We start from the raw sequence: 24210 nt of genomic DNA, 5'->3' as shown, positions 1-24210 counted from the left end.
CTAGCATTTTGTTCAGATATTCTTTATTACCCTCCAAATGGGCTCCCATAAAATGCTAATTACATTATGTGTGTGTGTTTACAGAACATATGAGGTCAGACCATGTGCTCAAAGTTAAAACACTTGCACTGGGACAGGGTGACTGAACATCTGTGAGCACACTTATCAATCCAATCGCCATGACAACTACCGACAAGCGTTAACTTGTCATGGCCTCCATGTGAATAAACAAATCCAACAACAGGATTTGTGCCCAAAAGTTGTGTGAAAGTCTTAGAGCAGGTTAAATGTGGTCATTAAGTGGTTAGAGAAAAAGCATCTGTAGTGCCAGGAAATAGTTTTTAGAGGCCTCATAGCTATAAAATGTCTGTTGTGCGACTCACAAGTCCTTGGCCCGTAGTTGAGTCACTGGTGGCCTGGTGTGCAATGCTCACATCCTTTTGGCCTCACACTGAGGTCAGGAAATCAAAGAGAGAAGCCACAGACAAACAGCCGATTGTCAAGTTTTACACCTTGACCTAAGCTTAAACCTGTGACTGCCTTACCAATCAGAGGATATCAAGAGGTTACTGGTGGTTCAGCCTTGATAACAATCTCGAAATGGAGAAGTTCACCGAGGGGAAAGGTTACAGAGAGTTTGCAGCTCTGTTTTGCACAAGAGCGTGCAGTCAGTCATGGGGAGGATTAAATAAAAGGGAAGTCAGGGCTGATGAGATGTGCTGCGATTTTAAAAGTGCACTGCAGACAAAAGCTGTCTGTTTGCTCACCGGACTCCATGTTCGAACGCAGTGCATAAGTAGTTTATCTTGAACTTGTCTTCACCTTAACGATGTCTCAGACTACATGCTGTTGTTCTCGAGTCAAGAAATGATCACAAAATGAACAATTTTCTACACTGGACACAAGAATTAAGGCTTATTTGGGCTTTGAATAGAAGTGCCTCATTTTGGAAGGCACATCCCTGGGCATTCAGTGTACATCTGGTGACCTCTGCTTGTCCTCCCGCCTTTCAGTGTCTTTCCTGCCTTTGTTAAGACTCAGTACTGTACTGAACAGCAGCCAACTTAGAAGCAGACGTTTTGGGGCAAATACAGGACATCCTTTCACTTTAACAGACCGGAGTCTTTTATAACACAAAGTGGAGTTTGGCTTTGATGTTCTTTTTAAATAATATTCTATTGTGAGGTCCAAGTCTGATATGAGGGTGTGTGGTGTGATTGCTTCATTGCGTGTTTATGTTAAAATGTTCAGCAAAAGCAGCAACTCACCTGCAGAAAGTTGAACAGGTTCTTGTTTAAAAGGCTTTGGAGTTATACATATTTATTTTAACAGACATATAATGTGTTTTAATATCTGATATTCTGAATGGCAAACTAGAAAAAGAGGAACACATTAATACTAGGTCATGCATTTTAGTACTTTATTTTTGAGATATCAGTGCAAATGAACACCAAAAAATGAAAACATAAAAAAAATGAAATAATGTTTCAGGTCTTCACATGAAAAAATGAAACATTTTTTTATATTTGCTGCTACAAATATATTTCTTAGATGCACAATGCAGATCTATGATTGTACTTCAGTCCCCCACTATAGCCCCGAGCTCTTTCACAGAGCTTTGTTAACCAGTAACAGAAAAGAAAAAAAAAAGAAAGAAAAAAATAAAATCACAAAAATATTCAATGCACATTTATTTTTCACACATTTTTAACAACTTGCTCAACAGTCTGTGGTTATTTAGGGACTGTCCATATTCTAAACGAACCTCTCTCTGTGATACAAAAAAAAAAAAAACTATTTTAAGACTTGACATTTTCCCTCCATCACCAGTAGGGATACACAGGTAGTTCCCATGCGTCTGCATGCAACAGGCAGCAGTGAGGAGAGTCGGACATTATTACACAACACAGCGCAGGATAGATTATCATTTACCACATATAGACACATGCAAAGAACAAACCAACCAAAAAAAAGATGGGCATAGCATCCTCTGCCTTTGTATGTACACTTGAACGCATATAATTCATATTTACAGATCAGGGCATTAAAAACTAGGGTAATATCTTTTCTTAAACATTACAAAATAGTCATCTTTCATACTGAAAGTACTATTTACACAAATATATTTAACCATTGTGAAAATGTATTAATATTTGAAGAAACGTACTTTATAGGTATATGTATTAAAAAGATCACAAGACTAAATGGATAAAGCGGTGTGTGATAAGAACCAAAAAGAATACAGTACAATCAAAAGAAGGAGCTAGATAGCGGATATCCCTCAAGACACCAAAATGTCTTGGTGATTAATGGGGGGCAGGTACACATATCCAGCTGCTTTGAAAACAAAGATGTACCTGTGGTCTTCTCTTTATTATCATGCAATTCTTTTAACATTTTATGAGTTAAGAGACTGCCACAAAAATCAAAAGGTGTCCATCATAAACCACAACAGTTAGAAAATTATGAAAAAAAAAAATCACAAACTGTCAAATTTTCAACAGATAACAATACTGACATTTTTTTTTTATAAATTACATGCCATTAAATTAATCTAAAAAGGACACAGAGGACCCCCCTTCGATAGTGCATACTCTGGGTGCTCCTTTAAATGAAATGCAAAGAAAAAGCAATGTGCTTCTCCCTCACTAAATGTTTTTGTGTGCATGAAGTGTGGGTTTATCCAGGTTGGTAAGATAAGTCTCTTCAACACTGTAGCCTTTAAACTGTTGCTCTAGAAACCTGTTTGCACATAGTTGCTCAACTGTAAGCACCACACACGCTCTGTTGACCCATCTGCACCAAACTGCACAGTCTGCAAAGTTACCCTGAATTTGCACTGTCGAGTGTTGGCCTTAAAAATTTCATTGCAAATAAAAGGTAAATATAATGAGAAGTTGTTGACCATTCAAACTTCTGTTGATATATTCTCAATCCATTATTAATTATACCACACCATGAATGTTGAGAAAAAGCAAGACAATGCATTGGTCATGGCAGGATTCTCACTGAATATTTTGCAGAGTGGATATCGTTTTCAAGGTCCTCTTTCGAATAATTGTATCATTTAAATTGTTATAATAAACTGCTTTGACTAATCTTGAATGCCTGTATTTGGTAACATATATAAAATTGATGGGACTCTGTATGAAAATGTTCTGATAGAAAAAAATAAATAGATGTCCACTGAACTGAGTGCTAACATTTTTAGCGTCATCAATAATAAATGTGACTTGAAATGTTCTTTCTAAATGTTTGATTGCAGGCAACAAAGAGGACATGGAATAGCGATATGTGTGCACCTTAGATACAAATAAGGATAAAAGAAGAGCAAAATGTAAAGTAGGGCTTTATAATTGACACATGTAATATACAGTGAATGATGGAAAAGTTTACATGTGTGACAGTTGTGTAGTTTGGTTGTATCAGTCAAACATTTTGTTTTGTACCATTCCATGACCTCACCATTTAAAAAAAAAAAAAAAAAAAAAAAAAAAACTAAATCGAGAAAGTGATGCAAGTATGCATTTGAATTTGAACTTCCACGATAACAAAAGAATAATTTTTGCATTCTTTGTTATTTGTCTTATCAAACCAATTTGGCAAGTCATTAAAAAAAGGGGGGGCGGGGGGTGTAAGAGTCAATGAATTAGATTTTCACTTTGTATTTTTCTGTAGTTGATACAACTTCTACTCCGATGATTGGCTCAGCCCCAGGCTCTCATGGCTGTGCTTGTCATTGTGGGTTGGCGATTGCGGGGTGGAGCTCAGACTGTGTTCATAGACATGCATGTCACTTATTGGCTCTTCTTTTACTCTGACCACAGATTGCGTTCCCTCTGCCTGATCCCTCACCTCCTTCCTCAGCTGAATGCTGCCCTTTTGCAACATGTAATACAGGATGGGGTTGGAACGCGAAAGCCTGGGAGAGTCCGGGTTTGAGTCACAACCCTCCTCCTCATCCTCATTCTCCTGACTGCTCCATCGCACAGGGCTCTCAGGCTCCTGTTTGACCAAAGTGGGAGGGTCCCGTTTTTGAGTGATGGGCCATGGCGCTGGAAGGCGACTCCAGGGAGCGCGGTCACCTGCAGGGGGGGTGGGCACTGGCCTGAGATTATTCTGAAGCCCTGAGTTGAGGGAACCATGGGGGTGCCAGCCAGGCAAGTGGAGAAAGCTGTGATTATGGGCAGGCTGATTGAGATTGCTGCCGTTGGCCTTGCCATTGGCGTGCAGGATGGAAGGACTCGGTGAACCCCGGGGCTGCTGGGACAGCTCCTTCAGGCAGTTGTCTGAGAGCAGCAGCTGTTTAAGCACATTGAAGCCTCGACTTTCTCGGGTGAGGGGTTCAGTTGGCGGGCTTGTTGGTGGACCCTCTTCTTCCTTCAGACTCCTCTGCTGGTCAGGTTCTTCCTGAACAGCAGCTGAGGCAAAAATGTTTATGTTTCCACTGTCCAATGCTCTCATAGAGCTGGTATTATTCAAACTATCAGGACAGAGGCGTCTCTTCTTAGGACTGGGGCTGGGATACTCCCTCTGTTCCTGTTTAACATGCCTGGGCTGTGACTCAGTCTGCAGAGCAGCACTGGTATAGTAGGTAGCAGTCTGTTGTTTAAGCAGCTGGCTGAGGAGGCCATATTTTGCTATGACCTCTGCAGGCCGTGGTTCACTTTTTAGGTCATTCTGAGGATCTGAGAGAAGGCTATTCTTCTCATAGCCACTAGGTCTCTTTCTGCCACTTAAGTCCTCAGACATGGCAGAGGATGGTCCCACTCCCTCAGTCAGCTCTGTTTTGACCTTTGTGTCCAATGGGGGCCCATTTGAGCTGTCACAGATGATGGCGGCACCAGAGCTATTCTCATAGCACCCCCCTGCAACCTCCACACTCCTCCTGCCACTCCCACTGGGGCGATCTTTACGGCTGACTGTAGCACTAGCCGAGCCTGTTCCTAGAAGAAGCTGGAGCACAGTGCGCCTCTCTAGAAGGTTCTCAATCTGTGATGAAGGAGCAGAAGCTTCTTTTCGAGTTAAAGGTGTGCCACTACCTGAGGGCCCATCGGAGAGCGGAGTGGTGGTGGTCCTGTGGATTGGAGCATTAAGCCTTTCTAATAGGGCAAGGGGCCTGCTGGTATCAAGCTCCGGGCCCAGGCCTTTCCGGGGGGGATTGGGTGGGGAGGAAGAAGCTGTGCCACACTGAGCCAGATTCTGTAATAGTTTACTGGCACTGAAGGCAGGTTCTGATGCCTTCTCAGCAGGAAAAGTCTTAGACTTACACAAATCTAATGGGCTGGACTGAACATGAGGGGAGGGGTAGGAATATGGAGATCGTGCACCACTGGGCTCACAACTAAGGGAGGAGAGGGGCTGAGCTGGGGCTGCAGGCCTGTCTGTGGGGCTTTTTGTCCGGGTCTCTTCCCAGGCAACCAGACCCTTTGGTTGGCTTCGAGACATGGTGGCCATACTTACATCTAGTGGCAAATCTTTGTTACCTATGCTTTTATTAACCATCTCATTATTTCTACGCTCAAGAAGAAGCTGCATAAGTGTGACCTTAGGGTGGGATTTTAAGTCTGAGCTCAATTCAGGCTCCTTGTTCTTAGACAATTTAGATCCTGATGGCTCTGGCTTCCACTTGTTTATTAAAGATTCTGTTAGTTTATCAAGGGAGGAGGTAGAGATACAAGAGGAGGAAGATGAAGAAAGAGCACTGGAACTGGAAGAAACAATTGTAGAAGATGGTGAAAAGGTTGTGGTGGAGGCCTGAGCAGAAGCCTGAGGTGAAAATGTCTCTCTGATGGAGGAAAACACTGTGGTGGAAGAAGAGAGGGTAGAGGTGGAAGAAGAGAGGGAGGAAGAGGAAAGGGTGGTAGTTTTGGGCCCTGTGTCTTGCGTATTGGCTCTGTTTCTCATGGAGAGGTCAATGGGAGAGCAGCTTGAGTAGGAACTCTCTGCATCACTACTGTCCTTGGTGAGGCTTCTCTCCTGTGTGGAGCATTCACTGTCTGATGTGACCGAGGAAGAGCCGCTTGGAGGCAGAATGCCACAGCTATCCTCGAGGTGTCCATTCTTGGTCAGCTGCTTCTGGTTGTTGTGGTTGTTGAGTAGCAGCAGAAGCAAGCTGCTGCATGTCTGGGGAGGGCGAGTTGGTCGGGAGTCAAAGCCTCGCTTCTCCCTAGGTGTTTGGCTGTGAGTGTGGCTTGGAGCATGTATGGGAGTGGCCGGAGAGCTTTGGCTGTGGCCACACAGCAAAGAAGGGCTCTGTGGGCTTGACAGAGCAGATCGAGAGAGTGTTGTTGTTATTGTGGTGGTGGTTGTCATTCCATTTTGGGTTGTTAAGGAGCTTAGCATGTCTGGGGCCCCAGGCAAATTCCCTCCCCCGCTAGGTGGCCTTTTGTCCTGGCCATGTTGCTGGTTTGCCATGGCAGCCAGTCTCTCACTGGCAGATCTTCCTGAGAGCTGGGCTTTGAGTGCATGCTCTCTCGAATACTGCTGCAAATGGGCTTCACTGGACAGAAGCAGGGCCAACTGACTGCAGGCCACACTAGGCTTGGGGGAAGGTGCAGGACTTGAACGGATTTTCACCAGGTTGGCCACTGCCTTCAGTCGCTCCGCACAGGACACTGATTCAGAAGCCGTAGGAGCAGAGGGGGGTGTGGCACTGTGTGCTGACCGAGGCGACTCTGGGGGTCTGTCCTGATGGTGTCCCCTGCGACTGTAAGGTGTGTTACTGTGATTTTGAAGTTTGCTTTTCCTCATTAGGCCTTTCAAGCGGCTTGAGGCTGTCCCATAGAGAGGGAGTGGCTCTTTGTCTGCAGGTGCCTTGGACGGAGAGGAACACTCGCTGGGAGGCTTATTAGAGTGCTGAGACATTGCCACACTCTGAAGCCGTGAGCTGAATGACTGAAGCAAGGAAGCCAACAGGGTGCTCTCCCCAGCATGAGGCGACCCCTCTATTGCTCCATTCTGCAGGCCTCCCCCTTGGCCATTCACCTCCATGGGGGGTGTAGTCAGCCGCTGGTTCGATGAATCATTCCAGGCACCAGAACGTAGTAGGCGGGCCTTCTTCAAATGCTGGGAAGTACCTAGTGTGGGCCCATTGGTTCCAGCCTTGGGAGGTGTGGGGCCATGGTTGGGCAGTTGGTACGGCCTGCCCACCTTGTCACCCTGATCCTGGTTGTTATGAGTAGCCTCAGACCTCACACTTGCTGTGGCCCCAGGCCCGGCCACTACTGGATGCATTAGTAAACCTTCCAGATAAGTTAGAACAGCTGAATCCTTGTGTGTCTCAGGGCCAGGCTCCTCCCCATGAGTCATGTTCAATACTAGGATCCCCTTGTGTGGTTCAGTACTGCTACTGGGAAACTAATGTCCACCAGGTCATCTGATTGACAGTGACATTTACTTCCAAACACCAAAAAGTAGGAAGGCAATTCCACAGAGCAAGTCTGCAGAAGAGTGAAGGATGCAGTAGCCAGATGTGATCCCTCTTTACAATGGACACAGTCAGCAATGTGGTCTAAAAGCAACCATCTTTGAGGGCAATGTGGGGCAGGTGGGCCTCCTAGGCATTGTTGAATGCCTTTAAACACTGTAGGATCCCAGAAGGCCCAGCTCCAGGCTTATGTGAGTAACAAGCGAGGACTAAGCGGGATTTCACCACAAAGATGTTGACACATTCCGTGGCTGTGGATGTTTCGGATTTCTGTCCTAAGGCCTGGCTGTAGTTCTGTCAGTGGCGCCTTTCAGCTTTGCAGATCTCACATGGGGGACCTATGGGAGTAAATGGAGGCACAAAAGAAGGACGGGGAAAAAGAGATGATTGGGTGAAGAAAAAGAAGAGAAAAAAAGCAGAAACTGTGTGAGAAGCAGGGATTTGCACAGCACTATATCACATTCATTTCACCACCTTGTCTGCCATCTCTGTTACTTAGCAACATTTCAGATTGACTGCACTCGGCTCCTTCTCTTCTCTGCACTCTCCCCTCGCAGTCACCAAACGGACGACAAATGTAGATTAGGCCTGATTGGATCCAAAATGAAAATTTAAGCCCACTACCTTGAAAATATTAAGGTCTTGAGCTGTATCCTCTCATAGCGATGTCTTTTGACATGAAGGGGCTTGTGAGAGCTGCGAACAATTTCTTATGCAGCTTGTCATTTCAGTGGATTATCCCCCCACCACCTCCTGCTCCTTATGCACTTGAGCAGCATCTCACACTACGCAACCCTCGGTCTACATAAAGCAAGAGCCACCCACCCACTCACCCACATGGATACAATAAAGTACTTAAGCCTTCATGCCTAGACACAAGCACGAGGATGTGCATGAAGTTGTCGAATGATCTACATGTACATACATACTCTCACACTTAAAAAAGTGAAAACAACATGTGGCTACTCGGTTTCACCACTGAATATTCTTTATCAACACCCGAACAACTGCGAAGCCTTCTATCACCTCCTAGACTGTTTTTAAATCTAGGGACAAGAGCATAACCTGAACTCTCTCGATGTGTTTACAGGTACAGTACAAAGGCAGCAGAGAATCACAGCAACGTATAGCTAACAGACAAGCTGTTCTTGACTCTGAAGTGTGCAGGTTTTTTATTTTTTTTTTGTTCTTGTGGGTGTATTGAGGGGTATGGGTAGATTAAGGATCAGGTGCACCTGTCACAGCACACCACTGTCAGGAGGGCAGAGCCAGTGACACTAGGGTGAGCATTGTGCCAGTTACCATGACAGTGTCAGTGGCGCTGCCCTGGGAGACCTCTGCTCTGAACCCTGTCAGCGTGGTTTCCGTGGATACAGGACACCTCCGACAGTCCTGGCCACATCCCATAAAGGTTAATTAATACAGAGTTTCCATCTCGCCTCAGCTGCTGTCCGTGTCCTTTCCCAATTCCGTCCTAACCTTTAGTGTCCGCTGAGTGGACCAACATAGCAGGTCACACAACAGGACAGCAGCCCTTGATTATGACGAAAGGCCACGGAGACCCACACAGCCACCAGCCTAAATACTTCACAGAGAGCAGTAGCAAGGGGCAAAAACAACAAGGCAGCAGGCTTCTAATCAGCCTGAAATCCATCCTCGTGGTAAAGGTCCACAAGCTGTCATGACAGTAAGGGCAAAAAGGTGGCACTTTTAATGCCACCTTGAAAATGAGCTGGGATTAGGAGCTGGATTTAAGTTGATCAGTGTGCAATTAAGTGTGAGTAAGATTTGGAAAACAATCAGGTAGGCAATTTAAAGACCTCTTAAAAGGCTTGACGAGACTCCTTAGACTGTGCAGCAAACACAGGCTAGAAAAATGTAACTGAGATGGGCCCATCAGCATCATTTATAGTTCAAGGCCATCTATAAGCTGTTGACCTAAATCTGACAACAACAAAAGCCAACCTGGTCACACTGGGCCATCTGACGTCTGCTGTCATGCTAATCTTAGATGCTCAGGATTAGGGTTATTTTCCCGCCAGCGAGCTTAATGCAGTTATAATAGAATGCCCCGTAACACCACGTTTGATCCGCGCAGTAAACAAGTACACGTTTACCTTTATCTTTAGCATGGCAACATATCCAGTATGCTAGGGTACAGCCCACCACTTAGAGGGAGACAAAATTGAAATGGAAAACACTGACACAGTTTTAACATAGGGAATTCTGTTAATCTCTGCGCTGCTGGCAGTGAACCTTTAGAATTACTGTTGACCTTGTCTGTGTTTTTGCCCAAAGAAATTTCAATACAGAGCATGCAAGGCAGCACAGGGGCACAATGACACTGCACAATACTAGTTTACATATAAGAGTTAGAGCATTCACTGTCTCACAGAAAGTATGAATTGCTGTTTAAACAAAGTGGAGACCTTCAAGCTCTTGAGAGGCATGTAATGACAGAGGCAGTGTCAAAGAGCCCTGCACAGCAAAGGCAAGGAAAAAAGATGTTCTGCTCACTGACAGAGTGCTGTTAACAAAAAAATGACCTTAATATAAGGAAAGCTGTCCTCTATACCAAGCCCCTAAAGCATATAGCTCTCCTCCTTCGCCTCCTGGAATGTGTGATGTGTGCATTAGTATTACATTATCTCCTCTGGTGTATACATTGAAAATGACCTTACACATCTGTTAACATGTCATCTCATTGGTGGTGGCACCCAAAAAGCCTGACCTCCACCCCACCTTCCCCACCATGGGACATCACAGCACCAATGAGCTGCTCTACGGTTTCTGTGGTGATTATCCATTATCCTTGACAATGTCAGCCAATGACAGAGCAGCCCCCATTCTAAAGTGATTTTTACCCCTACAGTCGGCCACGTAAGTGCAAGAGGGAGGGCAAACAATCGGGAGGGGTGAAAGCTTCATCATCCTCTGGCTGCTTCATCTATTTCGCTTTCTGCTTCTTTCCTATTGTACTTAAAACACACCAGGAACAGGAAAGGTCACTGCACTCCCAGCTGTTTCCTAAGATATGGAATTAGGTTTGATATAAAAATGTGTCATTGCAGATGCCACAGATTAGATCTCAAAATGTGACCTTAAATTCCTCTACTGACCTGTAGATTACAAGACCTCTTCCACCTCCCACTGACACCCACTTGCTGGTAACACAGGCTATTTTATCTTTAAAAAGTAAGTTTCTAAATGACCTTCATTGTCAGGAATGGTAATCCATTTAAGCCATTTAAAATGTATGAGACTAAACAAAAGAATTAAAAAGGGAAGGAGTCAAAGGAGCGGCAGTTAAAGTCAAGGTCATTTGTGCCGCCAAGGCTTTTGCACTTGATGCAACAGCTGGTGTCCATGCAAAGCTCTAGGCGTTAATAAAAAGTGACAATGCTGCCCGAGCGGTGTGTATTACTAATGTCTGACACCAGACTGGCAGATGTGTTCTCCCTGCATTTAAGGGGAGTCAAGGTTAAAGGAATTTAAAAGGAGAGGCGATGCCTAAACACTATTATATCATGTAATCTGCAGCCCAGCCCTGCTGCACACACTCAACGGGGTAGCTCACTTACACATGCAGCGTGACCGCTATTTGTAAATTCAATATGCCCTGACATGATTAAATAAGACAAAACATAAGCTACCTGACCAAATGCAGTTGTTGCAAGTGAACTGGTGCACCAGAGGAAAGTTGAATTAAAAGCTCTTGTTCACCTTGAGGCAGGTAAACAAGAGAATAACATCCTATATCAAACAGCAGGAGAGCTACAGCAAGAAAATGTCAATCAGGACAAAATAGGACTGAAATACAATGCACAGACACATGCATGCCCACACAATGAGAACTAGGGCACTCTGACCCACTTCTTAGGATGCATTGACCAAACAAGTCATACATAGCACACACGCCCCCATGTCCACACAGAAACCAACGGATGCACCCCACATAAAGGAAATGTGATACACGACTGCTAAAAGGTCCGACCTGTTGTGCGAAGTAGCACAGGAGCTCCATTGGGAAAAATCTTCCTACTTAGAGAATCTGAATGGGAGGAACAGCGTATGATGAGTGAAGGCAAACATCTCCAGCTCAGACTAACAGGACTAGAGAGCCTAAATTCCTGGCCTGCATCTGGCCTCAGTTGAGAGGTGTGTGGAGGAGTACAAGGAGTTCTTGGGGTTCAGAGAGTTTGGAGAGGAACTTGTGAACACTTGTGAGTCATTTTAACAATTTAAAGCCCATTTGACTGACAGAAGACCCAGCCAAGGTAGCCAGCGCAATGATGATCTCACTGCACTGTACAACAGACCTGGGCAGTCTTTCCCCTCATGTTACATGCCCAGTCTGGCATGGATGTGCTTACAATAATGTTTGTGTCCATAGTAAATATTTGTGTGCCATTTAAAAGACCCACCCAAGGGCCATTTCCTGAGTGGCTGAGAATAAGTGCATCAATTAAACACACACACACACATTCCTTCTTAATGAGCCGTGGCTGCCATCAATCTATACCTGATTCATTTCTACAGGGCTCCGAGGTAATCTTCTGCTTACATCGGCTGTCCAAAATGGTGCTCATTTCCCTGCCGAAACAAGACACATTTTCCATTTGTAAACACTGGTGCTGGAAATAGGAACAGCTGATTGCCCCATGGCCAGCACGCCACAAGGCAGAGTGAGGCTCTTGAAACAGACTGCGGTGATGATGTCTGAGGGAAATGGGCCACTTTGCAATTGAGATCAAATGTCCCACAGTCAGGCTGCCCTGAAAGCTGGATAAAACCAGCTAAAAAACTTTGGCCTTTAATGAATTATTCCCATAATATCCTTGGCATCAGCTTTAAGAAGGCTATTGCCATGAGTCAGCAAGACATCTGCCTTTATTGGGTTAAAAGAGTTTTTGCATATTTTCTTTTTACTGTGTGTAATTTGGAGTGGTTTGCACGAACGTGGTGCACAACAGTGGTCTAAGTGACAGGAAAAGAAGAGGACATGTCTTTGCTATCATTTTGCATTTCATAATGTCCCCATTGACCTACTTTCTACTTTTTAAATCATTCTAGTGGTTGCTCTACGTGAGGCTGGAGGAGGATCTTACGGTCTGCAATGGACTGTAAAGGGACATTCCATCAAAACCATCAAAAACATAAACTTTATTAAAATTTGGTTCTACACCAGGCCCTGAACAATAGCTGGTGCAATGAGCAAAAACAAACAAGCAAGCGAACTCATAAATACATTCATAGGCACATGTTGTCATGTCCCTCATATAATATATGGTTTCTGCAAGATGGACATGGCACAATGACTGAGACCAAGATATAGAAATAATGGAAACTAATAACTCTTAACTCCAAATGTGGGAAGATGAAGTATATGTTACATTAATAGCAAAACTGCCACTAAAACTAAATGAAAATGTTCTGCTAACTAAAACCCCTAAGGGTTTTAGACAGCACTGACTAAACAAACAACAATATGCTTTCCATCTCGCCACTCTAAAGGACCTTGTACCACCATGCACCCTGTTGTTGCACAACCTAGCGAGGACCAAAGTGTAAGCTTTGGTCGAGCAAATCCAACTGAATGAATGTTTCAGTGTCATACAATTCCTTTATAAGCAGGACACTGTACAAGACAAAGTCATTAAGCTCAAACACTCTGGTCATTTAAACTGGTGATTAAAAAAAGAGTCCCAAGAGCTTTATTTATTCTTTTTTTTTTCTTCTTTTTTTTAACAAATCTTATTACGGGTTACCAGTTAAATTTTAGATTCATTAGTTTTGTTTTCATGCACTGTAATGTGAATAGAAATAAAAAACAAGCAGAATACTGAGATACTACTTTCTATCTTCTGCTCAAAATATGAACCAACACTTAAGACGATGAAAGCAGTTTGTGAGCTCAGCTGAACATCACACAGTGTTGTCGGCTGCAGAAAAGGGGCAAGAACTTTACATTATTGGACCTAGTACAAACACAGTATAGCATTTTCAATATAATTGGTTTAAAATGATCGACTGCATACCAATCAGAACAGTTACAAAATTACTGCATATCCTAGAAAACCCTGTATGCGAAAATTATCATCTAAAAAGCCTCTTAGTGAAACAATTCTCCAAAATGCTTGTAATGTAATAATATGATGATGTCCCTGACTTATGTCTTGTTTGTAGTACAGTGATCTGTACTACTAGCAGTGACACACTACAGTAGACACGAAGCAAGGCTTGTTTTCAGCTGCACTTTGTCTGTCCAGCATTTCTGTATAAGCCGCCTTATTTACGTATCTACATAATATGTCCTGATGAATTTGTCAGGTTTATTAAGCACCCGTATAAAACCACTCGTCTAAACAGCCCAAACAAGCCAATGCGAAATTTGCATATTTGTAATAGAGAAAAAAAGAAAGAAATGTAATTAACTACTTTTTATCAGCGTCATTGACCTAATAGTTTAGAGAACCTGTAAATAAAACTGAATCCACACACTTAATTCCGTCACCAAGGAGAAAAGCAGATAAACAGAAGTATTACATATAGGTCAGGGAGTCTCACTTCTGGTTGGCATAACTCAAACTACTGCTGGTGTTCTAACTAAGCAGAGGTTAATTGCAATTAATTGCTGTCACCTGGCAGCCCAGGTGTAATCAGTCTATGTCTGAGCAGCTCGAATGAAAACCAGCAGGGCTCTGAAGCCTGAAGACCAGAACTGAACCCATCAATTTAAATAAATAGTGTTGATGAAAATTATGAACCAGCAAATAAAAAATTAATTGAATTTCACAGTTTGGTTTTTTTTTTTGTTTTGGCTTTGAAATTGATCAGGTTCCATTTACTGTTACCAAGATAATCTTGCTAATTGTCAGGCTAGATGCAGACAAGCACAAGGCCAAGGCTTGCAGGAAATGAGTCTGTCTTCCCTCAGTCAGCCATTGACTATTAAATCAGACATAGACAACGACAGACAAGGCCAGCACCCAACTGCCACTGGGCTATTATTTCTCTGTAATGAAGAAGATGGAGAGGAGAGAGAAAACTATCCAGTGGTAAACATAGTCAAAAGTGCTCAACAGAGTAACAAAAAATCCACACTAAGCCAAATTTCAACACACCCTTTCTGCTGTGGTTGGGAGGTGAATGCAGACACACATCACGCTCCCATACCTTGTCATCCTTAGCTGTGGAGGCTGATACAGGTAAAGTGCAGTAATCAATTTGCTCCACTGGAAGGAGTGCTCCTTTAGAATACTAATCAGGCTTCTGCACACCCCTCTCCGCTCCATCCCTCTCCTGCCACAACCTCCTATCCCTTTCTCCTTCCTTGTTCACCTTTCTCATGACTTGACACCCCCCCCAAGTGCCCCAGACCTGACCAAATGCTAAAGGAGGGCGTGCTGTCTTCTGCACAGATAACTGCTGCCACTAATCAAGCCTACGTGCACCGGGGCGTGGGATTAAAAGCTTGCACAGCTTGACACAGGCACTGAATGTTGTGTGAAGTGTGAGCGCGCGCGCACAACCACACACACACACACACACGAGGTCAAAATAAAAACCTATAGGGAAGTCATCAGTGGCTCATCCTAGAAACGCATGCATACACACAAGCCTCAGACAAGCAAATAACACAACAAGGTCAACTTAAAAGCTGAACATTCTCGGGCTATAAAAGAACACACACAAGAAGATTAGATCTAAATTTACTCCGCCAGTCAAAACGGGACTCGGTGGTGAGCCACCCATCTCTATCTCTCAGAACACATGTCACGCAGGGAGCTGCAGTGTTGTGCGCATCTAAAGTGAAAAAAAGAGGAACAAACTCGACTGTGAATGGACGGGGCCTTAATTCCTGATCCTTTTTCATTTGGTGAGACAACTTACAAGGGGGGGTCTCTACACCATATCAAACACATGCTGGAGTTGCCTGGAGGCTGTAAAAAAGTGTCCCCAGTGTTACACTGCGCACACACATGCACACACACATACAGGCTATAGGATTGAGAGTGTGTGTGGACCAGAGGCAGAGCGAGAGACAACGCCACCCTATGCATCAGCAGGGATATTTCATTATGTACATAACGAGTGCCATTAATCGCTCTTAACAAGAGGACACAACCTCACCTTGGCAGTCTCACACGCACAGCAGGAAGGTGGGGGGTTGGGGGTGGGGGCATAGAAATATCAATAGTGCACGCAGAAATTTAAATTCACCACACTAAAGGATCTGCTGCCTCCTTTTGACAGACCACATCGCGGCCCAGGGGTGGGTGGAAGCAAGCCAGCAGCCATGTAGAAGCTGCTAGTCTGATAGACACATAAAAACATAAAAAAGTTTAAATAAAAAGAGAGGAGGAAAAGGAAAGGAGGGGAAATGAGGAAATACATATATAAGTTAAAGTTGGGGGGGGAATGCCGCAGTGGCTGATGCCAGAGGGGGCTTGTGCCCTTGACATAGTGACATGAGTTGATGGGATGGAGGGGCTTGTATGTGTATGCATGTGTGTGCTTGGGGGAGGGGTGTCATGTGACACTCATGTCATTCGTCTGATCACCCGCATGCTTTCCCGGCCACCTGGCAACTCCCCCTAGCCCACTGCAATATCTCACCCACCTTCATGCGACCTCATCCTCTGCTGACCTGATGCCACTTGCCCCCCCAACCCTCCACCTATACCACCCCCCACCCCCGCTCCACCCCGCTGCAGTCCTAGCACCCTGTCCGCCCCACCCCGCCCCTCTTCCTCCCCCGTGGCTGTGCAGCAAGGTCAGGCGGGTCACCGTGTCCTCATCTGTAATCCGCTGCCATTCGTCAGCAGCCCCGGCCCAGGCTGGAGGAGAGAGAGGAGAGAGAGGAGAGGCAGGCGCTCCGACGAGGGGAGAATGCCCAATTAGGCAGCTGTCACACACACACACACACACACACACACAGAGCTCAGCACAGCAGAGCAGGAGAGAGAAAGAGATGAAGGGAGGGAGGCTGCAGTATCAGCCTACTGTCCACAGACTGGGGTGGGGAGGGGGAGGGGATTGGAGGGCTGTATATGAATCCTTTCAGCTGTGAGTGTCTGTGTATTGTTTTGGTGTGTGTGTGTGTGTCTGTGTGTGTGTGTGTGTGATGGAGGGGCAGTTGGTGGGGGTCACATACAGTTTAGACGTGTATGACTACTATCTGAGGCACGTCAACAGGAGGGGCAGCAAGCTGTGCGGACTTTTGAGGATACAGTAGTTAAATGAAATTTTATGACAAGGCAACTATTCTTATCTTACAACGAAACGAGTGCTGACTATTCTGTTAAGTACCTTTCTTATCTGTACGCACAAGATTGATGAGATGATCCAAGAGAAGTGGCTCGGGGCTACTGGGGACAGAAACACACCACGGGGCAAGCTCCGTCTAATGGCCAGTCGACCATTTAAACAAATCCAAAGGCTGGGTCAACACATACCCATCAGAGTGGACTGTGCACTGGAGGGGTAGCGTCACACAGAAATTATTTACAGTCTCAGACTAGCAGCAGATATCAAATGGGTGACAAATATCCCATAATTGGATCATTCATCACCAGCGAACACATCTGTTTTGAGTAATGGGAAAACTAATCAGCAAAAATGATACAGGGACGACTCCACGCCAGGCACCAGGAAGATTTATGCTCGAGCGATTCAGGACTCAAGCCTGTACCTATTGATTGTTTAGTCTAAATGCTTTTACATTTAATCAAAAGAAAGTCAAAATGGTACTATGCCAACTGGGTGATGAACAGGTGTGATCAAACCCCCTGTGGGACTGGGGCACAGTGGGTTTTTAACCGGTAAGAGGAACAGCTCTCTATACCCCCCCCCCCCCCCCCCCTCCTTTTAGTTCCACCTTGAATGTCAAAGTTCATCAGGGTTCAGTAGAGCTTCAAATCCAGCTTTGAGTGGTTAGTGTTCAAAAGGATTGCGTCACAAGTGTGAGGAATACTTATCCGGTAAATCCTGTCTGAGTCGAAAGTATAGTTCATAGGGTCTTAGTCTAGATCTCATACAGGCTGCAGACACGAAGTCCTCTACTGTAGGTGTGTGGGGTAAACCCATCTTCCCTACTAGACAGTCAGCGTACACACATACAAAATGGAAGGGGGTGGGGGGGATAACCTGCAGGAGAGGAGAAATGTCCTGTTACATTAATATACTTGGAGCTTGTTGAGGGGATATACACTGAACTCCCCTGTGCAACAGTCCACAGTGAGGACTGTCTCTGTTGCATTTTAAATGTCAATTTATTATTCATTACTGGAAATGACTTTTTCTTTATTGTTTACTAGAAGCAATAGGCTGGAACATATTCATTAATAGCAAGAAAGACTTATCTGATAACTTTTTACAATTACAAACATGTAATTGACATGTAATTGTTTTACTGTTACCCTTCCCAATAACACACTGTTACTTTGAATTTTCTTTCTTTTTTTTTTTTGCTTAAATTGTTTACCGCCTGCCAGGAATTAGACGGTGGCTTAATAACAATTTGTTCTCTCTGCGGTCAGCTTTCACAGACTACTGTGTCAAAGACTATAGATTTAAACTATAACGAGTGAAAAGAAATGTACATTCCTACCTGGCTTTTGTAATGTAAATTATAAATTCATGAGTCTCGTAATTTTGTATAGTATAAATGCAGTTTTGGAGAGTCTGGAATTGTTTAAAGGCTTCTTTAACAGAGATGGGATAAGTAATAAAAGCAAAGTGCATCTAAGTAATAAATTAAGTTATGTAATTACTTTTTCAATTAATTATGTGTTAGACATAATTAATTAAAGTTTGCAAGTGTAGCATGTGCATTAATGTAACAGATTTAAATTTCACTAGGAATCCACCAGTTTTTTTTTAACCATGTTGTTTTATTTTTATACGAATTTCTCTCTGTGCATAATGTATAATTTTAGAGGGAGAATTTTTTTATTTTCTATACGTGACCTTTGACCACTCAGTGATGTCATTGCCTGCCGATTTGCACTGCTTTCCTCAGTCTGCCAGTGGTCCTGCTAAAGAGAGGGGAGTCAGTGCACATCCTCCTGTTTTATAATGCTAAAAGATGGTTTAAAAGGAAAGAAAAACCAAATGATGTTTGAAACTCCTCAATGTTTATCTGTTCATATTTGTGTCTTCTTACAATTTAATTCCATTTATTAAATTGTGCAACTTTGTATTCACTGTTGAAATTTCATTTTGCCTTATGTAAAATTACAAAACGGCCACTGGTAGGTGAAAATTAGTTACTAAATGCAAATTGTTGACTAAATGAGTCTATAATTATATAATGAGGTTTTATGATCACGCTGTGGTTAATTTCGTTTTATTTTCGTTTTATCCCAGAACGAGCGGTAATACTAGTCAATACTAGTGAGTACCGCTAAAAGTACTAAACTGTTTTGCACCTAGTATCAGTTGCTGGACAGTGAAGCAAATCCATTGAGAACAGAAATGTTCATGCGTTGTTCTGCAATACACATAAGTCGTTAACCAGTGTTTGATAAACGAAGTAACTTTGGCTAAAAGAATAAAAAGAAGAGGAAAAAAAGATGAACAAAGCACAGATTTAGACTGCAATCCTGGGTGGAGAAGCAGAGACAACATGGACTTTAGTATCTACACAGTCATCATCAATTATCTTTACACAACTCTAAACCACAGACATTTCTCTACCTATGCCTACCTGCAGATGTTAACATGGCACCAGGCTCATTATTGAACAAGTTTTACAACTAAGACTACAAGTACGCAAAGGCAGGATTGGGCCCAAAGGCCAATACTAGTATCCCTGATGGACATTAGTTAGTTCTTTTCATCTTGAATTTCAGAAAAATGCAGCCCGTTTTGGGAAAAACAAAAATGTTACAAACCTAAAACTTCCATTGCAAAACACATCCTTTATTTTGTAGTCCAGAATGCTCCTTTTAACAAAACAAACCACACACTGACTTTGGTCGTTTTGAGCTTTGACATCCTGGATCAGTGCAAACTGCATTCAAATGAAGGTTAATTAAAAAAAAAAACTTCAGAACAATGCAATAGGGAAAGGACTATTGTACGAGACATGGGATACTATATAAGTTCGTTAAAGTCCCACAGACACACACTACAAAGTCCTCATGGAAATGCTTTTGTAATTTCTGTCAGGCTGTATCACCCCACGACTCCACCCATGCCTGTGATTGTTATTATAATGAGTCAGTGTTTTGTCGGCCAGTTCTTGCTCCATTCTTCCAGCACTGAAAGTACCTAAAGTGCTCCCAAAGTCTAAAGATTGTAATCTGTGATGTCATATTGATGCATAGCCTGAAGCAGCTCCATTAGTGGCCTGGGAGACAGACTTAGAGGACTCATACAATGTCTGCCTGTACTTTTACATCTACAAGGAAATTTAGAAGATAGCAGGGCTATTAGTTCTGTTCCAGAAAACATATCCTTATCTCCGTACAAAAATCATCCTCCATTACATTCACCTTGTATGTCTTTTCCAATTCATTGTATATTGATGTAAAAATCATAGATGGAATAGGACGCATTTCTCATTTATGGCTATGGATTATAAAACTAAACTAGTGCAGGGATAACACACTGTCGAGGCAAAATCCCGCTATAAAATACTAATTGGACTCTCATAATAATTGAATTTATACTCTTTAATTGATACTTTATTGAAAGAAATCCTTCTTGTTTTCCCTACACCAAGGCTCAGCAACAGAACAGAGACTCTGGTTTGAAGCTGGCAGTGATTTAGTTCAGTGTAGCATACAGTTGTGTTGCCGTATGCTATGGAGAACAGGGGTCATCGGCGCAAAGGACGCTTTCCTACACACTTCCCGTCTGCGTGCGTTACACACTGCATGACTCTTGTGCAACGCTGATTTGTACGTGTGCGTGTAGTTGTAGGACAAGACAATGTTCACATAGTGCAGGGATAGTGTCGCATGTACTGCAAGCTGACACCTGAATGACAAGTAAACACATGACGACAATGTAAACAAAAGTAGATGAGCAGGTCAGCCCATGGATACTATGTACTACACTGTATTACTGTAGCTGTACTATCAGTATACCTGGGTCATAGGAATACAGCATGTGAGATGCTTCTGAGACTGCAAACTTTACACTCCTAATGGTTTTACATACCTATTTGACTTTGTACATCTGCCTAAGCAACACGTTTAAATAAATCCCTGTGGCTAAATAAGGCGTAACAGCAATGGTTAGTGATATGCACCTTTACCGATAAACAATAAATAGCAAATACATAAACTTGAATCACCCCCACATGCTTGCTTACGTATGCCAAGTCAAATTGCACCCATATTTAATGAAGACTTTAAAGGAATTTCATTCAACATATTATGTGTATTATTTGGGATTTGTCTTTTTCAGTGAGAAACATGTTGTCTTCACTTACACAATACTTTTAGAAATGGTAAATGGTAAATGTTCTGCACTTATATAGCACTTTTCTACCTATTGGCACTCAAAGCGCTTTACACTGCTTCTTATTCACCCATTCACACTCACAATCACACACACACTCACACACTGATGGGGGAGCTGCTATGTAGCTGGCCAACGCTCACCAGGAGAAACTAAGTTAGGGTGATGTCACATAATGAGATGACAATTGGCCACAGCTCAATATCAGCAAAACCAACGAGCTTGTGTCGGACCACTAGAAGAAGGGGAGACCCCTGTCCTGGTTCTCAGAAATGGAGGGGAAATTAAGAAGATGGAGTCCTATAGGTACTTTGGGGTCCCAGTCAAAATACACTGGACTAGACCCGCAACACTGAAGCCTTCTTTAGGAGGGGACAGAGTAGACCGTCTGTAGAGTTCTCTGTTTGTATGTGCTTGGTGGTAAGATCAAGGTTTGGTGTCCATGAGTCCAAGTGGACATTTGTGCCAAATTAGAATTACCCTCCAGGTATTGTGGAAATATTACACTGACAATAACAAATAGGCGTGAAGTCAAATTGACCTTTGACTCCTAAAATCTAATAATTTTTATCCTTGAGACTAAGAGGATGTTTGTGCTAAAACTGAAGACATTCCCCCAGGCTTTCCTGAGATATCACGTTTAAGACAACAGGACAGACGGACGGACAACCTGAAAATATTATTACGCCTCTGGCTACAGCTGTCACCGGCACAGAGGCTTAATAAAAAAAGAAATCATAAAATACAATTGTTATCACTTATTCAATTACCAGAAAATGAGTTAAGAAATGCCCATGTATAGTTTACCAGGTCACTTTAGACTTTCTTTTTCTAATCATCAGTTACAATCCCATCATCTATTAAATGCTTTACACAGGCTATAGTAGCTGCTCTTGCTTATTGCATATTCATGATTTCCTTTAGTCATTGTTTATTCATTATGTGTCATATATGACATTTGGAAAGGCCATAGTAAGAAAAGCCCAGGTGTTCTCCATAACATAACTGAAGCTTCTGTATGTCAGTAAATCATGACACTGTTGAACAAAACGAAACCAAGACTGTGAAGCTGAAGCAGCAGGAATTGAATTATCATCTATTTTATTATTTACATCTGTTCTTGTCTCTGTCACGTGTCGAAATAGTCAAGAAAGCCTGTTGTCTGCATCCACCTGACCTCACCACAAGATTAATGTGCATGTGACCTGAGGGAAGCACTGGTGTTAAAACCAGCACTTCAGGAACCAAGTTTGTGTGTACAAAGATAAGACAGCTCTGTAGACAATAGTACAACGCTGAGTAAATGTACCAACAATGTTTATATTTACACTGTGGCTGCAGTCGGTGACCAGTGTGACTTAATATAAGTAACCACAGACAGTAACAACGTGTCCCGTGACCTGTAGCCACACCTCTGCTTTCTGATTCCATTTAAAACACCAACCCCATAGTTGATGTCAAGTGAAAAAAAAAAAAAAAAAGGGACAATTCATCTAAGTTAAACCTGACTTCAGCCCAAACCCTCAACTAAGCAACGTTCTCCATGGGTTGTATGACCCTTTAAATAACTTTAAGACCCTTTTTTCTTCTTTTCCGCTCTCCCCTGAGGTTTATCACAGTGACTCTTCTCTCTTATATCTTTCTCTCGCTCTCTTTCACACACCCACACCTACAAGCACACACACACACACGCACACACACTGCCTGTGTGTGTAGCTGGCAACTACAAAGCAGTTAGCCAAGCATCTCTTGGCTCTGTGCAGAGAGAATAAGACACTCTCATTACTGCCCTTAAAAAGCTCTTGCCCTCACAAAATCCACTGTAGACCCAGACAGAAGTGCAGAAAGTCACAGGAAAGATACAGAGAGTTAAAGTGCTACTTTTCTTCATTGCAACTCAATACCATGTTTTTGTCCAAGTCTGTGGTTGATGGTTTCTCTACCCACCCACCACCCCCTCCTCATTCCCCTTTCCTGTTCCTTTTTAATGTCACAGGGCTGGCTCATATGACCTTGAGCAGAAACATTGGCATGGCAATAGCGAGAGCTGCCTCGCCTACGGGTGCCCTTGAACTGGATCTGCAAGACAAAAAAAAAAAAAAAAACACTTCATGCGGTCTGATAGACATCTCAGCCCTCCTCCTCCTATCCCCTCCAACCATACTCCCCCTTTCTCCTCAGCTCTTTTATTCAATCTACGCTACTCCTTATCTGTTCCCCCTGGTGGGAAGAGATTTATCAGGATGCTGTATCTTTAACCTCTCTATCAGTCTGAGATAGAAACAGAATTTCAAAATGTCTGACCAGACTGCGTGGATTTATTTTTAAACTACCACCTCGTCTTTGCTCATGCCCTGTGCCATTTCAGAAAAAGGGGATGATTGGGGGGGTTTGCTTTATAGAATACACCTTTGTGATGAGATTCCCAACATCTCCAGAGGTGTTGTCTACATGCATGGAAATTCCAGACTGTTCCTCCCTGCTCTGCTCCGAACCATTGACACACAGGACTTGTAGCTTCAAAACAAATATTCCAGCCTCAGTTCCAAGGATGAGTGTCGGTTTACTAGCCAATCAATTCTGTGACTTACAAAGGGGTTGGTCCCTCAGAGCTAGTGTTTTGACAGGTTGATGATGACCTGCCCTCTGATTTTCCAAAGTAAACACCATGGTCCATAGTCCAAACTCTGGCTCTGCACTGTCAAACTATTCTCTCGCATGAGTGTTGCGCACAGTCTACATTAAAAGCACAAAGAAGGGTTTTATCACCATGCAAATATTCAAAGGCCCTCCCTGTGAATGTGACTAAGGCCACCAAGGTTCAAGTACTACAGTAAATATTTGCATTTCTCTGTTAGAAGCAACGTGTTAAATACTGGGCGTTTGAAAATTCATAAAAGCCTTTTTTCTAGAACACAACGTATACACATGGCACGGTAATGTGTGTGTAGAGAGGACTGCAGTGGGACTGGTATAGCCCTCCTATTGGTTCTCTTCATGCCTGACCTTTCAAAACTGTAATGTTATCACATGTCATACGCGGGCCTGCTGGAAACCATCTGTTAAAGGCACTGTGGTGGCTCCCTATAGCAAAAAAGAAAGGGGGGAAAAAAAACACAACACTGGCAAGTGTGGGCGGGTACTGGTTCTGACTGGTTTACGGCTCAGCATGTCTCACCTTCACACAAACACACACATGTAGAAAAACAAACGGGGACAAGTGTATGCCCCCCTCTTGGGCTGTTGTTGAGCGACATGAGCCATGAGCAGTCTCCTCAATTAGCGTTAAGGGGCTTTCATACAGAGAC

General features: G+C 43.3%; 2 protein-coding genes across 2 annotated transcripts in view; both read right to left on the bottom strand.

Annotated features, from left to right (window-relative positions):
* usp25 (ubiquitin specific peptidase 25) overlaps positions 1–24210 on the bottom strand; it is a 72838-nt gene that overhangs the window by 36271 nt on the left and 12357 nt on the right. The gene's annotated exons all lie outside the window — the stretch shown is intronic.
* nrip1b (nuclear receptor interacting protein 1b) lies at positions 1407–13939 on the bottom strand. The gene is made up of 2 exons (XM_067493981.1): positions 11952–13939; positions 1407–7767 (listed from the first exon to the last, which is right to left on the bottom strand). The coding sequence occupies exon 2, from the start codon at positions 7309–7311 to the stop codon at positions 3691–3693; it is 3621 nt and encodes a 1206-aa protein (XP_067350082.1). The 5' UTR covers positions 7312–7767; positions 11952–13939; the 3' UTR covers positions 1407–3690.

Source organism: Channa argus, chromosome 24, assembly GCF_033026475.1.
Source record: "Channa argus isolate prfri chromosome 24, Channa argus male v1.0, whole genome shotgun sequence".
Classification (NCBI taxonomy): domain Eukaryota; kingdom Metazoa; phylum Chordata; class Actinopteri; order Anabantiformes; family Channidae; genus Channa; species Channa argus.
The sequence above is the reverse complement of the archived record's forward strand: the minus strand, read 5'-3'. Positions and strand labels throughout refer to the sequence as shown.

Bases quoted from the DNA above. Each gene is read 5' to 3' on its own strand.
- nrip1b (XM_067493981.1), bottom strand. From the start codon at position 7,311: ATGACTCATGGGGAGGAGCCTGGCCCTGAGACACACAAGGATTCAGCT.